This window comes from Populus nigra, chromosome 1 (assembly GCF_951802175.1).
Source record: "Populus nigra chromosome 1, ddPopNigr1.1, whole genome shotgun sequence".
Classification (NCBI taxonomy): Eukaryota; Viridiplantae; Streptophyta; class Magnoliopsida; order Malpighiales; family Salicaceae; genus Populus; species Populus nigra.
Genome location: NC_084852.1, coordinates 33308568 through 33325471, shown reverse-complemented (window position 1 = coordinate 33325471; position 16904 = coordinate 33308568). Strand labels below are relative to the sequence as shown.

At 34.5% G+C, this 16904-nt stretch overlaps 2 protein-coding genes and 1 non-coding gene across 4 annotated transcripts; 1 reads left to right on the top strand and 2 right to left on the bottom strand.

Moving 5' to 3' along the window:
* Positions 1-440: 440 nt before the first annotated feature.
* LOC133671254 (photosynthetic NDH subunit of subcomplex B 3, chloroplastic) lies at positions 441-1949 on the bottom strand. 2 transcript variants are annotated; one of them, XM_062091971.1, is made up of 6 exons: positions 1624-1949; positions 1392-1502; positions 1231-1287; positions 930-992; positions 666-728; positions 441-567 (listed from the first exon to the last, which is right to left on the bottom strand). In XM_062091971.1, the coding sequence occupies exons 1-6, from the start codon at positions 1819-1821 to the stop codon at positions 472-474; spliced, it is 588 nt and encodes a 195-aa protein (XP_061947955.1). In that variant the 5' UTR covers positions 1822-1949; the 3' UTR covers positions 441-471. The 2 variants fall into 2 exon arrangements, with proteins under 2 accessions (XP_061947955.1, XP_061947963.1); XM_062091979.1 differs by having other exon boundaries at positions 689-728.
* A 388-nt stretch (positions 1950-2337) lies between these two features.
* On the bottom strand, positions 2338-2411 carry TRNAN-GUU (transfer RNA asparagine (anticodon GUU)). Its single transcript has one exon. It is a non-coding gene; the product is annotated as a tRNA-Asn (tRNA).
* Positions 2412-8591: 6180 nt separating this feature from the next.
* Positions 8592-16101, top strand: LOC133672285 (tRNase Z TRZ3, mitochondrial). The gene is made up of 12 exons (XM_062092666.1): positions 8592-9069; positions 9207-9296; positions 10473-10517; positions 10682-10736; positions 10930-10973; positions 11051-11428; positions 11613-11881; positions 11971-12118; positions 12207-12257; positions 14108-14511; positions 14606-15269; positions 15708-16101. The coding sequence occupies exons 1-12, from the start codon at positions 8713-8715 to the stop codon at positions 16026-16028; spliced, it is 2826 nt and encodes a 941-aa protein (XP_061948650.1). The 5' UTR covers positions 8592-8712; the 3' UTR covers positions 16029-16101.
* The last annotated feature ends 803 nt before the right edge of the window (positions 16102-16904 follow it).

Sequence of the window (16904 nt, the reverse complement as noted above, 5' to 3'; positions counted from 1 at the left end):
GACATGATGTTTGCTTTTTGTTTTGGATTCATCTTTGCAACAACCTTGTAACTTTTAAGAATCTTTTTAGGTATTTATATAAGTTGATTTGGGTTTAAATTTTAAAAAATATACTTCTAAAATACAAAAACATACATCTCCTAGTTATCTTATTATGACTAGCTGTATGCCTTTTGTTTTGAATTCATTTTGCAGCAACTTTGCAACTTTTAAGAGTCTTCTCATGTTCTTGTGCAAGCTGGCTTGTGCTTTTGCAGTTTTTATGGACTTGCATTCCTATCTTACCCATCTTTGTGCATCCTATAAACCGATCAAGTTCTGGATGAGTAAGAATTGTTATGATTTTAGACAAGAGGACTGGATTGAGAGATTCTAATACACGAGGGACTCAATGGAGAGAGATATTTTGTTTGGGGACTATATTGAAGATAAATAGATAGTTAGAATACTAAATTGAGGTTTTCCTTTCCTTTAATCAGATTGAATTTCCGACAACATTTCAGAAAACAATAGTTTTTCATAATTCCATTCATGAGCTTTCCATTCTGGCAATTGTTGGATGACAACCTGCATGGATTGAGTAGGGAATAAAATAATTAGAAAAAAAAAGGACTCGATTCAAAGTAAATATTTACTCATGAAGACTGCCAGGAAATTTCACAAACCAGTCCTCTAGAATCTGGATTACCAACTGTGGTTTGACAAGCAAGCCTCCAATTTTTCGGTTTCTACAAATAACACATAGGCATAGAAGTCAGGGATTTTTTAAGCATCATTTCAATTTCCAATCACATTCACAGCACGTAATCTCAAGACCCATTTGCATATATCATATATCTTAAGCATTCATGTGCAGCTATTTCATAAATATTCAAACAAAATGATAATTCAGTCCCTGAAAGCATTACTGCTATACTGAGTTTGCATACCTTCTTGAGTTTCTCCTTCTCATTGTCCGTACGAGGACTAAGCAGCTCTTTCCCCTCTATAACCTAAGAGCAGCCAAGGAGTTAAGAAAAGATTGTTAGCCAAGTGGGGAGTTTCCTCTTAAGCCTAGTCTAGCAATGAGCTATTGCTTTTGTTCTTTGATCCTGACATTTGAATCAAGGATGCTCCATAGACCTCGTTGATTCACAAAAAATGCTTTAACTTGATGTGAAAGAAGGGGAAATTAGAAGAGAAAAAAGAGAGCTAAAAGCATATAAAATTAAGTCTATCAGTGATATATACCTCCACCATGCATGTTGCGCAGGTACCTCCTCCCCCACAATTTAGCAAGGCTCGAGACTGGAAAATTGATATGGGAAAATCACATCAGGACATTGAAAAGCACCGCATCTGATATGGATCATGTATACCTAAGAGAGTGAAGAAGAATGAAATAGACTTACATATGGTCCATAAAGCTCAATATTTGTGTCCATCATTATATCCCTAAGTTTCTGGCCCCCAGGAGCATTGCGAAAATGCACATCGGGGGTTCCATCTGGGAGCAACACAGACTGCAACGACGACAAAAGCATATGCCACATTGAAGTTAACAGCCAACACCATGAACAGTACACAGAGATTTGCATATCAAGTTGCGAAGATTAATATTAGTAAATCATGCGTCTTTCTTACATGAACAAATGCAAGATGGACACAAGGTGGTTCTTCTGGCTCCTTGGCCTCGGATGAACTCTCCGGGACAGTGCTGACGGCGCGGATTTTAAGTCTAGAGGGGCTAAAACTAATTGTATGTCTTGAGGGTTTAAGGCTTTTGTTGGTGGGAACTTGGAAAGGGGCTAAACCATAGGAGTTAAGTTGGAGACTGCCCATGCTTCCTGTTGATGTTTCAGGATTGGGAGGGTGGTAGATGATTTTGCATGAAGGGAAGGGAAGGGGTTTTAGCAGATGTTGTGTGGTGGTTCTTATTTATCTTATCCTCCTATATGATTGGAGACAAAAGTTTGATCATAGGCAGTATCAAGCCCATCTTTTGTTGCTGTTGGAATTCTAGCCCCGGTCTTATTTTTTTTAATTTTAGATTGACGAGGTAGCTGAATTAATTTAAATGTATTTTAACTAATTTTAGGAGTATTAAATTTAATAATTATGTAAATTTTCAAATAATGATTTTAGATTTTAGTAAATTTAAGATTTGTGAGATTCAAACTAATAATTTTTAAAAAATAAATTTAGAATCTGAATAATTAAATTATACTTCTCAGAATTAGCTTGGTATTATTTAATATTGCAATCTAATTTATTTTTTAAATAAAAAATAAAAACCATGGTTTTAGAATTTAGATATGCTTCAAAAAAGCAAGAGATAGAAAAAGAGGGACATGAAAGCGCTAGAGGAAGGGCTTGAACCTTCGACCTTGTGGTTAACAGCCACACGCTCTAACCAACTGAGCTACTCCAGCTAGTTGACCTAAGCCTTGAAGAATATATAATTTATAGCTATATAATAAACCAAATTGCGGCAGTGGTCGATTGGGTTGGAAGTTGGACCGATTTGACAATACATGGAGCGGTTTTTTATATAGCAAGCAGATCGAACCATATATTTATTTTTTATTTTACGAAGAAAATTTGTACCAGCTTAAAACTAAATCCACCTCTTTATTTAATGGGGTAAAAAAAAAAAAACCATCTATGCATTAAAAGAATTCTAATATTACTAAAATCACGTACATCTATTTCATACATTCCTTAAGCCTAGTAGAAGGTGTGGTTTTTGTGCATACTAATGAGATTATCATCAATTTCTCCTGTTATTTTTTATCTTTACAAAAATTTTAATTTTATTATTTATTTGCTAATTGCCTTGTTTTCTTCTTCTTCAATAAGTTGAAAAATAAAATATATTTAACCATTATTGTAGTTGATAATATTTTACAAAGTTATTAATAAGAAGTTTAAAATTGGTGATTTCTTTATTTATTACTTTAATTGTGTTTTTCACTTCAGTTTTCCCTTTAATCTATTTAATATGAATGATATATATTTTACTACATGTATCGTCTAAGTTTAGGCACAAACTTTTTTTATACCTGAATTTTAAAGTAACATTTGGATACTGCCTCGAAAGAGAAGAAATAAATATAACGAGAACATAAAATATATTTAGTTAAAAGAAAAAAAAAAACAAAAACACAACAATAAATCAGAGCAGATTTAACCCAACTGATGTATGTTGTGTGTAATTCTTTTTTTTTTCTTTAAGAAGAAAACTAATAATGAAAATAAACAAGAAATCACGCAGCAAAAAAATAAATAGAACTAAAACTGATCTTTAGGATTTTGACTGAAAACAAAGATGCAAGGACGATGATGAAATTGACACTAAGAAAAACATAGAAACGAAAACGCAAGAAATAAGAGATATAGCCTAATTCTGGAGCCTAACTCTTATACCAACTGATGTAGACCTCTTGATCATGTGGTCAAACAACCCCCAACGAAGATGATACTTCCCTAAAAAAAGCTGAAAATCAAGTTTGAGAACTTTGATCCAGAGTTAACCTGCAACTAAAAACCAGATGTATTAAAATTTCTAAATTGGCGCCACATGATCAATTATACCTTGATAAGTTAGTTTGTTTTTTGTTTTTCCACAGCAAAGAGCACGTTTGCTTCAAGTAAAACAAAATAATATTATTAATTTAAAGGTTACTGAAATTTACAACAAGGAAAACAATATATAGTCCTAAGATAATTAACTTTAATGGACTTATATTGTGTTGCAAACTATTAGGCTTTCAGCTAACACAAGCCTAATGCTTAAAACAGATCTAAAAGAATTAATTTGAGCCAAAACAAACCTAACTTAACTTAAAAATCTAAACTTAAATATTATAGTTCAAATAATACTTAAAACAACATAAAAACTAAGTAAAGTATTTAAAATAATACAATGAAACAATCAGCCCCAAAACCGTTGCTTGCTTGATTAATTTCCTTATGTATCTTACTTGTATAGGAATAATGTATGCTTATCGCCCCTTGTAGACCTCTTTCCATGCTTGAAATATGTTGCTTTAAATGTTTGATCTTCTTCCATTTTTTGGTCGAATTAATGCTAAAAAATATATGAAAGAAAGTTACCGAATTCTTCTCTTTTTAAAGCCTTCCACAATCTCCCTTTAAAGTAAGGAAATTCTACAAGAGAAAGGAAAGAAAACAACAAGGAAAGTTCTTAAAATATGGTCGTCTTTTGTTCTCCTTGTAAGGAAAGGAATCCTTGCTTGTAATGGAAAAATAAATGAGTAAATTTACTCCTACATGTTGCCGCCCCTTGGTTTCCATTAAGGGTGATCATTTTCGGTTTAGTTTGGTTTTTACATAAAAAAATTAACCAAGCTAAAATTATTATTTTTTAAAATTTAAAACTGAAACCGATTCAAACTGACCAATTTCAGTTCGGTTTGGTTTGGTTTTTGTTGTTCAAAAACTGGTGAAACCCAGAAACAAATCCCGTTTCTGCTGTTCAAGAACTTGTTCCAGTTTACATGAGACATGATTGAATTCCATTTACAATACAAGCACGACCAAAGTTGCAGATTACAACATAATGAAAAAAGCAAAAACCCACAAAATATCACGAAAAATAAAAACTAGAGCAAAGGCTCTCTTTGAAAGAGAAGCAGATAGATAGATCCTGGATATAGTTTAGCTTTATTGAAGTAAAAGGTGAAGTTCATGAATTTGTTGCAACTTGCAACTCAAAAAAGGGATTAGCATCGAAACATGACTCACTAGGTTTAGTTATGGTGATCCCAGTGAATAAAGATGTTAGACGTGCAGGTGAAATGAATCCTTTGAAATTGATCTTTTCCACAGTGGTCAAAAGGCTTTTGACATGCTATAGAGAGAAGATAATGTGAGTGATAAAGAAGATAATGCAGGGAGGCAAGAGGGGGGGGGGGCAGGCGGCTGCGATTGTTGCTTTAGGGTTTAGAAAGTTAGAGGCTATTTATACTATCTATTTATAGTTTTTTTTTAGAGTTATGGTTGAACCGGTTCGGTTTATTCCGGTTCAATCGGTTTTAGGCATTTAAAACTGAAACCGAACTAGAAATTATTTTGGGTTTTCTAATCGGTTAATTTTTTTTTCTCGGTTCGGTTTTTTCGGTTAATTTTTTTTTTTGTTTTCTCGGTTTAATAGGTTTTTCGGGTTTTTTGCTCAACCCTAGTTTCCATGTTGGTATGGAATCCTTGTCCAATATGGATATATAATAATCTCTCTCCAATTCAGCCTTGTAACCACCCATTATGAACCCAAACTTAGCTAAGATTTTTGACAAATCCTTGTAAGAAAAGGACTCCAACACCCCAATTAATCCTAACCACTTTTAGAACCCATGTAGCTCAAGCTCATGCACATCCACAAGACCCAATTTAGATCTAGCTGAAACCAACTCCTTCATAATTGGGTTAAATCCATCAACACCAATAAACTTAATATGGTCAAATGCATCCTAAGGTGAAAACCCAATTTGATTAAATGAAATACAAGCTAAAACCCAAGGAAAAACCCTTACTTGGTTGAATGGTTTTCCCCTTAAACCCAAGCTCCCAACCGAATCCCCATCATGAGTAGCCCAAGGTTGAACTATAGGCTGAATCGTATCACCTTCTCCAAATACCTCAATGTCGAAGCACGATCAACTCAGTCCTTTTTTATTGTAGTTTATGGCTCATAGGCAAATGTCAGAGTAGAGTGTATCGAGTGATGCAAAGCGATGATATCTGCTTCTATGAGATTTATTTTATATTTTTTTTTCTAAGGATGTTAAGAGGTCTACCACATATTATGTATTTACTCTTGTAAAAGGACCTATTTGTTGGAAGTCTATGTTTCAGTCTATAGTTGCACTATTTACTATCGAGTTAGAATATATGCTAGTGGTTGAGGCTGCTAAAGAAACCTTATGGCTTATATAGGCTTGGTCAAAAAGCTAGGTATTTAGCAAGGTGGATTCCAGTTGTATTGTAATAGTTAGAGTGTCATTTACTTAGTAAAGAACCAGGTGTATCATGTAAGGACCAAGCACATAGATGTGAGGTTTCACAAGATTAAAAATTGGTTTCTTCTAGTGAATTGTTGCTTGAGAAAGCTCACACTTTTAAGAATGCAACAAATATGTTGACAAAGCTCGTTACCACAAATAAGTTCAAGTATTGCTTGAACTTAATTAATGTCTTCAAATGCTACATGAAAGATGTCCCAACTTATTGTTTCAGATGAAGTTTTCCCTACCTTTTCTCATAAGAGGGGATATTTTCCAAGATGAAGATTGTTATAGTTTATGGCTTATAGATAGATGCTGAAGTGAAGCATACTAAGTATAGTAGAGCATAACGACATCATCTACCTTTTTAGGATTTATTTTTTGTTTTGTTGCCAAGAATGAGTTAGGAGGTGTGGGGAAAATGCCCTCGTAATAATGTAAAGGAGTATTATGGAAAAAAAATTAATACTCTTTGGACGACTAAGATTCCTTGGGCGACTAGAATTCCTTGAGTGGTTTAGGGTTTACTATAAATACATATTATGTAACCTTCTTTCAACATAGTGAAAATAATAGTGTCACAGCCCGGCCTAACCTATCAAATATTGTCCGTTTTAGGCCTTACCGTCCTAACAGATTTGTTCTTAGTGACCATGTATGGCCCCAAAACGCGTCTGACAAGTTAATAAGGCCAGCTACCTTATCCTTACCCGCCGATATGAGATATGACAATCCACCCCTTTTAAGGAGTCCAACGACTTCGTCGGCACAACCGGACAACCAGTGAGGCCGACTCTGATATCAAATGTCACAGTCCGGCCCAACCTGCAAGATATTATTCGCTTTGGGTCTTATCACCCTTACGGATTTGTTTTTGGTGACCACGCATGACCTCAAAACGCGTTTGACAAGTTAGCACCAACACTATTAATAAGGCCAGCTACCATATCCTCACCCGTCGATGTTAGATATTACAATCTACCCCCCTTAAGGAGCTTGACGACCTTGTCGGCACAACCGGACAACCAGTGAGGCCGGTTTTGATACCAAATGTCACAGCCTGACCCAACCTGCTAGATATTGTTCACTTTGGACCTTACCGCCCTCACAGATTTGTTCTAATGCTTATTTGATACTTCTGATAAATCTATTCTATAAGCACTTAGATTGCATTTCTGCCTAATTTTCAACCGGGGTTTACCAAAAGCTCATTGCTTCTATGGATATAGACACATTGTTGAGCCATATTAAATCTTGTGTTCTTTCTAGTTTCTCTCCTATTGCAATATTCATCACTAATTGTTGCAAGTTTTTCACTACATTTTTCCACTTTATAACTCCATTAAAATCAATTCTTTGTTGTATCATTTCACCTCCTTCTCATCCCCTGCAACAAATTCATCCCTATAGAAAAAAATACAAAGAGAGTGAAACCAAGTTAATGAGTTAATACTCAAGTTAGTACAAACAAAAATTTTAATTTGTGAGAAGGTTGTAACCTATAATGGTATCATAAAGAGAAGTTATATTAATAGTGAAAATCAATTGCCTGCGAGGAATGGAGAAGAGAGTCAATATTGTATGAGATGAGATTTACAAGTTTAAAGTTGTTCTAATAGAGAGCACACGTATTAGATATGTGAGAAATTACATTCATTACCACTTAAAACAAGAAGTAAAGCTAAAAGAAATAGATTGAGGAGTAAAAGGAGGCTATTACCAGAACATGGGCTGATAAAGGATAAGGAGAAACTTTAACCTAAAAACTATGATATTATAGGAGGTTGGGTTTTAAATTTGGCCATGGTTTTGAGTTATATTGCAAAAATGATATTTATTAAAAAAATATTGGATAAACTTGGGTTGACTCTCCCGACCAGTGACTCAGACCTTATCTCGGGTTGACTTTCGAGTAGGGTTTTATAACTATGGATGAGACATGTCTTCATAGACAATATTTTTTATTTTTTATCTTTAAAATATCCTTATAAAAAAAACTTTTAATTTTAAACTTGTCCGATTAATATATGTAAGGATAAAATTGATTATTATTATAATTATAAAACCTGACTAGAGGTCGACCTAGAGCAAAGCCTAGATCACATGTTGAGAGGGTCAGTCTCATTTAAAAAAAAATCAAAATAACATTGTTTTGACAAAATAAAATCCAAAATTTTTATTTAGGTTTTGATTGGGTTTTACCCTAGGTTAACCAGGTTGTAGGTTAGCCCAATTTTTTTACCAGATTAATCCGAATCTATCATTCCACTATTTTTTTAAAAAAAATCTGGACTACTCCAGACCTTGGGTTGCTCGGTTCCAGGTCGACTCATCAAGTCTATTTATGTTTTATAACTAGAGTTATTATAACATTATTGATTTTAACACTCAATGTAGAGTAAAAAAAATAATAACTAATTATTTTTTAAAAATAGTTAAATTTTTAATAATGAATATTAAAAGTAAAATATTTTTATAAATAGGATATATCTTATTATAAAACAATTTTTTTTTTTTTTTTGCAACAAAATTTACTCACTTATATCGCTAGAAGTAGAGAAAGAATCAAGAATGCTGCACCCCCACCCCCACCCCCACCCCCGGGGAAAAAGCAGACACCCTCGAAACTCCCTCTTCCTTGCTCTAAACTAAAACCCTTCGCCAAATCTCCCTCCCTATATAGTAGCCCTACAAAAACACAGAAATACAAATGTCCCACATCTCAAATCTGCGCCTCCTCCTCTCCCCTCTAAATCCCACTTCCCGTTTCCCCTTCTCTTCTAAACACAGACCTTATTCTCTACTCACCATCCTCTCTTCTTCATCTCCTCATCCAAAACGACGACACCGTACCACGCCAAACCACCCGTCTCTTAATTTCAGAAGCAGAAGCAAAACTACGTCTAGAGAGACCAGAGACGGAGACAAAGGGCAGTCAATGGACGAGAGTGGCAAGGAGAATTTTGGGTTTAATAAAAAAAGGGCTGAGGGTAGAGATAATCCTAAAAGGAATTTACAGTTGAAAGTCAGAAAGCTCAATCCTATCAATACTATTTCTTATGTGCAGGTAACACTTTTGGCTTTGAGGGGCTTTCTTGTTTTATTGAAGAATTTAAGTAAAGACAAGGAGTCTTTATTTCAGTTTCATGGATATATTTTAGTTTGAATTACTTTATTTATGGAGGACGTTCTTACATTTTCCAGATTCTTGGGACTGGAATGGACACTCAGGATACTTCACCTTCTGTCTTGCTCTTCTTTGACAAGCAAAGGTTTATTTTTAATGCTGGAGAGGTAATTCCATTTCTGCAGTAATGTCAGAAACTTCTTTTTTTCATGTTTTAAGTATCAATTTGTTTTTACAAACCGAATTGACTTCTTTTATTTGTTCATGTGTGGTCAAATTGTCGTTATTGAAGAAGAATAGTCCCCATGGTCAGGATTGTTTCGCTTCCTACGGGATTTAGATAGTTTAGGATTGGTTGTAAATCCTAGGTTCAATTTGCTTTTATCTGGTAAAACCTTGTTTTCTAGCTAACTGTTATCCCTGTACTATGATATATTTTGTAGAACTGCCATATGAAACTAACTCGCCTGTTCTTCCAGGTGATGAATTCTTGGTCTCAGCTCTACATAACTAGAAAAGGAAGTTGTTATGTCTTAGCTGTATACTTTCATCACTAGTGAGTTTAGAACTGGAGACTGTCAGCATCATAGGCGATGGATCTATCTGGCCTTTCTTCCTGACTGAATAATTCATATTGATAATTCTATCAATGAGTATTTTGTGTAATTTTTATAAGAACATACTAGCAACATGTGGGTACTTCATGCAATCAAATGAGAATACGAGCATCCTTATTGTGAACTTCACTGATTAAAGAGGTTATCAATGGGATTTCCTTTATATTTTTGCCACTAACATGTTCTCAATGAGATTGTGATCTTTTGTTGAAGGTTGCCTTTTTTTTTCCTCTTATGATTTTTGCCACCTTTCTATTTGTCAAGAATCTTAGGGACTGAAATGGGAACTTAGGATGCATGCCATCCTTTGTTTCATTGTTTATGTATAGAGTTGCAATATATTGAATCATCAAATAGCTGAATTTAAGCAAGTGAGACAGTGGACTATAACTATCAGATGTTTTAGATAGTCCAAAATGGAATCACTTCACTCCAAATGAGTATTGGATCTAAAACTCTAATGACATTATGGTGTTAAATGCCAGTTATGCTATTCTTTCAATAAACATAGCTTTAGAGCAACTTCACCTTTTAGTTTTAATTCACCACTAACTTTGGAAAGCTAACAGCAAAGCATTGTCTAATGTCCCTCTTTAACATTCAAGCCATTCTAAGATGATAATCTCATTTTATGGAGGAAGTAAATATTTTTAAGCCTTGATTCTTGTGAGGAGATTGATGCATAGCAATTGGATTTATTCACTCATCCTACGACTATTATTTCAGGGATTGCAACGATTCTGCACGGAGCATAAGATTAAACTATCGAAGGTATGCGATAGCTCAAAAGATATTTAGATGCTTACTAGTTTATTTATATATGCACAGGCATTCACAAGCACATGTTAATATGGCCTTCCTGAGTTTCATTTGTGTTCAATAGGTGAATGTTCTCTCTATGTCAGATGATATTTTTATTTATTAATCTTTTTCAGATAGATCACATATTTCTCTCTCGTGTCTGCTCAGAAACAGCTGGTGGAATTCCAGGTTTGTGTCCTTGTAGCTCAGCTGCCACATTGTACTTGCAAATTCATTATGCTTATGAATGTAATTCATAACTAAAAAATGCATAAAATCTTGATGTATCTTCAAGAACCAATTTTTACTGATATCTGGCTGGACATTTAATATGCGCCAATGCTACAGCCCCTAAATTCTAAGTGTTAAAGTTTCCTAACAGGTTTGCTGTTAACTTTGGCTGGCATGGGTGAAGAAGGAATGTCAGTAAGTATTAAATTGACTTTCTTTCCCATAATTTATTGTCTATTATATTTTAAAGTGCAGTTTATGTTTTTGTGAAGGTTAACATATGGGGTCCATCAGATCTCAAGTATTTGGTTGATGCAATGAAGTCTTTCATTCCCCATGCTGCCATGGTTCACACAAAGAGCTTTGGTTCCAATAATGTTGGTCTGGTAGATGCAAATAAGTTTATAGACCCCATTGTTCTTATTAATGATGAGATTGTCAAAATATCAGCGATTCTCTTACGACCAAGCCAGTCACAAGGATCTGCTCTAAAGCCTGGAGATATGTCTGTGATATATCTTTGTGAGTTGCCAGAGATTATGGGCAAATTTGACCCAGAAAAAGCTAAAGCTCTTGGTCTGAAACCTGGGCCGAAATATAGGGAATTGCAATCAGGAAGATCAGTGATGTCCGACCTCCAAAGTATAATGGTGGGTTCCTCAGTCAAGGATAAAAGAAAAGAAAAGAAAAGAAAAGAAAAACTGTGACTGCCTAATTGCTGTCACAGTACCTATAGTGCTGCTTGTTCCATGTTTTGGCATGTGTATTTATTGTGTGCTCCTATACTGCTGCTTGCTCCATGTTTTGACATGTATATTTTTTTTTGTTTTTCAGGTTCATCCTAGTGATGTGATGGACCCTTCTGTTCCTGGTCCCATTGTATTACTTGTTGACTGCCCTACAGAATCTCATGTGCAGGAATTGTTATCTTTGGAATCTCTCAACAATTACTATGTGGATTTCTCAGGTAACCCAACACAAAGTGGTAAGACTGTGAATTGCATCATTCATCTAAGTCCTGCTTCTGTAACAAGCAGCCCCACTTATCAGAAGTGGATGAAGAAATTTGGTTCAGCCCAGCACATTATGGCAGGACATGAAATGTGAGTGATTTGTCACTGGTTCCTCCAAAGAAAAATGTCCCCTGTCTGTGCACTGAACAGTTCTTTTTGGGCATTCTTGCTCTTTTCAGGAAGAATGTGGAAATTCCTATTCTAAAATCCAGTGCAAGAATTGCAGCACGACTTAATTACTTGTGTCCTCAGTTCTTTCCAGCTCCTGGATTTTGGTCGCTCACACATCTTAACAACTCAAGACCAGACTCAATTCTTTCCGGCGAGGTTTGTTTAGACATTCTTTGTAGTTGATGATTATTGTTTGGAAATGTTTTATTTCAACTAAATTGCTGGTTTTCTTTCCACATGCCAGGGTTGTGTCTCAAAGTTGTGTGAAAACACATCAGCTGAGAATCTCCTCAAGGTAAGTACAACCTTTTCATTTTGCAAAAGCCTTGTGATTTGATGTTCGAGAATGCGATTCACTGTTTGCTAAATCAAAAAGCTTTCTTTTTCATCTTCCTAACATAATGCAAAGGCTTTGTGGTTATTTTCATCAAACATGTGCATTGAATGCATGCGGTGGTAAAAGTTTGAGTTTATACTTTATATTAGCAACTACATTTCATATCCAATTCCAAGTTTCATGTAGTTTGTGTTCCATGTCCAACTAGATTGAGTGACTTAAACTTTATAACCAAGCAATTACTTTGGAAATGATGTTTTGAGAATTATATTATACTACAAACTAGGGTGAAATATATGAATAGTGAAGCATGTGCCCCTCCTTTTTTATTCTTTTTTCCAATTTGGTCCCTTTCTTTTCAGTTTCATTTCTTTTTCATGTTGTTTCTTTTTTTTATAATGTCCTGACATTTAGTTGGTGTTCAATTTTGTGAGCGTCTATTTTTGTTACCATATAATTAAGTAAAAAATAGTTTTAAAAAATAGAGTTAGTAAACCTGGTGGAGTCCATGACTCGGGTCAGGAGTTTGGTGGATGAAGCTGCGAAGCCCGGGTCAATCCAATATGTCATCTCAATATTAAAAAAAAAACAGATGTCATCTTGATTTTTTTTAAAGCAAAATTATGTTTTTACCAGCCACAAGTTGTCTTTGAATTTGTTAAATTAACAGGGTCACGCCAAGGCAACTCCCACCATTTAATTGAAACTCAGACTAGGCAAGGAGCCAGGTTTGAAGGTTTCAAAGTTGACTCGTTGAGCAAAATTTAATAACAATGTCAAAAAGTTTCCTATGGCATTTACATTTTTTATGTTAAATTTTTTTTGGTCCAACCCATAGCATAACGCTTCTTTGTAAACTAGCTAAAAACTAAAAGAATGGGTGAACATTGAAGGAGTTAGCCCTTTTTTTTCCTTTTCCTTTTTTTATAATTTCATCTTTACTTTTTTTTTCTTTTGATTTTTTCAATTTCATCCTTTAATATTTTGTTAATTTTAAATTGGTTTTTATAATTTGTTTTAGTTTGCTTTTTATGAGGTTATCACAGTGTCAAACAAATATCATGGTATTTGATTAATGTTTAATTTTGTTAGTATTTATTTTTGTTATCATATCATTAAGTAAAAATTAATTAAAAAAAATAAAGTTGTAAAACCTAGTGAAATTCATGATCCGGGTTGTGGGTTTGGTGTGTTAAGACGAGAAGCTAGAGTCGATAAAAAAGATATCATCTTAAAATGTTCTTTAAAGTCAAACCATGTGTTTTAATGATAATTCAGGTTGCTTTTGAATTTGTCAAGTCGATTAGGTTACATCGAGGCAACTCCTCCACGAGTTAATTTTAAACTCGGGTTAGGCATGAAGTTAAATTGAGAGGTTTCAAGGTTAACTCATTGGGTCAAGTTTAATAACAAAGCCAGATAGTTCATTGTGGATTGGATAATTTTTTCATGTTCAAAAAATGTTTTGATCTGACTCGCAGCATATTATGAGCCTGTAAACTAGTTGAAGGCTATATTGACTGCCCCTCTATTTTTACTTGTGATCCTAGATGATTTGGTGGTGTCATACTTTTCAAGAACTTTGTCCTTTTTGTCTGAATATGTCTCCTGAGCCATCTCAAACAACACCTATGATGTTTGATAAATGCTTTTGGTTATTGTCCAATTTTCTAGTCCATAAATTGGGTGAGTTGATGAATGTTTAAAATTAATTTTATTATTTTTTTAGTATCTACATTTACAATTACTTAAGTTAGATGCCACTTCCTTTTTATAACATGGTTGTTGCGCATCTCTATGCTGAACAGTTCACTTTGCGTCCTCATGCTCATCTTGGCTTCGACAAATCTAATATTCCAAGTTTGATGGCTCCCTCAGAAATTATCAATGAGTTGCTCACTGAGATTCCAGAGATTGTGGATGCTGCCCAACAGGTGCGCAAGTTTTGGAGTGGACCTGGAGGATTGGAAGCAGACATGAATGCTATCCAGGGTAATAAGATCTTTACCGAAGAGCCATGGTTGGAAGAGAATACTCTTCCTAGTTGCTTGGAAAATATAAGGAGAGATGACCTGGAGGTGGTCCTTTTGGGGACGGGATCATCTCAGCCTTCTAAATACCGAAATGTTACTTCTATCTATATTAATCTCTTCTCCAAAGGAAGTTTGCTCCTAGATTGTGGGGAAGGAACCCTGGGACAACTAAAAAGAAGGTAACACTGTAAAAAATTATGATTAAATGTTGCTTTATTGCAAGTTATTTTCTTCATATTTTAAATTATTATGATTGGTGTACTCTGACAACAGGTATGGTGTGGAGGGTGCTGATAATGCCGTGAGAAATTTAAGATGCATTTGGATTTCTCATATTCATGCAGATCACCATACTGGATTAGCAAGAATACTTGCTCTGCGACGTGACTTGTTAAAAGGCATGACCCATGAACCTGTACTTGTTGTGGGGCCTTGGCAGCTCAAGAAATTTCTAGATGCATATCAAAGACTAGAAGACCTGGATATGCAATTCATTGATTGTAGGAGCACCACTGAAGCTTCATGGGTTGCTTTTGAGGATGATAGCGAATCAAAAAAGGATGACATGTCTCTAGGAAGTCCAAATAATTTTGCAGAGATGAAAAATCCTACTCTAAATACCGAGTCAAATTTGTTTGCCAGAGGAAACCGTATGCAGAGTTATTGGAAGAGACCTGGCAGTCCAGTTTATAATGGCATGGTTTTTCCAAGTCTGAAGAGATTGAAGGAGATGCTCAGTGAAGCAGGGCTGGAGGCTTTGATTAGTTTTCCTGTTGTTCACTGCCCTCAGGCATTTGGTATTGCCTTGAAGGCTGCGGAGAGAATCAACACTGTTGGAAAAGTGATACCAGGTTGGAAGATTGTGTACTCAGGTGATACCAGGCCTTGTCCAGAACTGGTAGAAGCATCTCGTGGAGCAACCATTCTCGTACACGAGGCAAGTTATCAGGTTCTTTTGTATTTGATTAATATATCATTTTTTTTTGTTGAGAATTCTTAATATTTCAAAACACTATTGGTTTGATAAAGGTGGTCAAATAAGTGGTCATTAGCAACTAGATGAAGTATTGAATTATTAAAATAGGAAAAAGAATGGGTGTGAATTTTGTAAATTTGACTGCACAGGTTTTAGAAACTATTAACAAATTACGGCAGAGGATGTTTTTTGTACACATACTTTCCATGTAATTGTATTACAGAGTTGCTTTACAGCCCTAGATGCTTATTCAGTTTTTGGCAGTGTGTAGCTCACATACTTTCCATGTAATTATATTACAGAGTTGCTTTACAGCCCTAGGTGCTCATGCAGCTTGGCAGTGTGTTGAGCTCACCAGTACTTATTCATATTGACCCCGCTAGTTCTATAATAATGCAGGCAACTTTCGAGGATGCATTGGTGGAGGAAGCTATAGCCAGAAACCACAGCACAACAGAGGAAGCCATAGAAGTGGGAAACTCGGCTGGTGCATACCGCATCATCCTTACCCACTTCAGCCAAAGATATCCAAAAATTCCTGTATTTGATGAGACGCATATGCATAAAACATGCATTGCTTTTGATATGATGAGTGTAAACATAGCAGATTTGCCTGTGCTTCCTAGAGTGCTTCCATACCTTAAAATGCTCTTTAGAAATGAGATGGTAGTGGATGAATCAGATGATGCTGTAGATGCTGCAAGTGCGGTTGCTAATTAGGTATCTTATTGGATTTGTATCATGATCTTGGCCAGGTCCTTTTTCTTTAATAATTTGCTGTCTTTTTCCCCTATCATTAGGAGTTTGATTCTTTTGTTTGTTTCCTTCTTTTGAAGAATTGTGATACTAGTTTGCCAAGCGTTTCCTGATGGGTTTCCTTGATGCACGCATTCAGATAAAACTAGATGGCCCGTGCCAATATAATTGTGTGTTTTTTTTTAAAAAAAAAAACCCACTTTGGTCGTTGATTTAATTAATTTTAATAAACTTGATTAATTTAATAAAATGAATAAAAAATACAATGATAAATAAAGCGAAAAAAACTCATGACAAAAAAAGTCAATAAAACCGACTCATGCCCATCTAAGATTAGTATGTTAAATATGCAATCGGACTGTTAACCTATCAAAATAAAATTGAGATCAAAATTAAATTAAATAAAATTATTAAAGCTCAATTATAAAAATAAAAATAGGGTGAAATAAAAAAAATCATTTCTCAAGAAAAAAACAACAAAAAAAAACCTGAGAAAATCTAAGTTAATTTGTTAATATGTGATCATGGGTATAAAATTAGAAAAACCACATAGAAAGTAAGTTAAAAAAAAAACAGAGAATAAAAACTAATTTTAAATCAATCAAATATTAAAAGATAAAATAAAAATAAAAAAATTATTTAAAAAAATCAAATTTCAAAATATCTTATTTAATAACGAAGAAAAAATTAAATGAGAACACAATAACTTTATAGAAAGTAAAATGAAAAAAAAAAAACAAAGTAAACAAAATATTAAAGGATAAAATTGAAGAGAGAAAATATAATCCAAAAAAGGTAAGAAGAACCCGACTTAATTCCAGCCAAGTCAACATGCAAAAC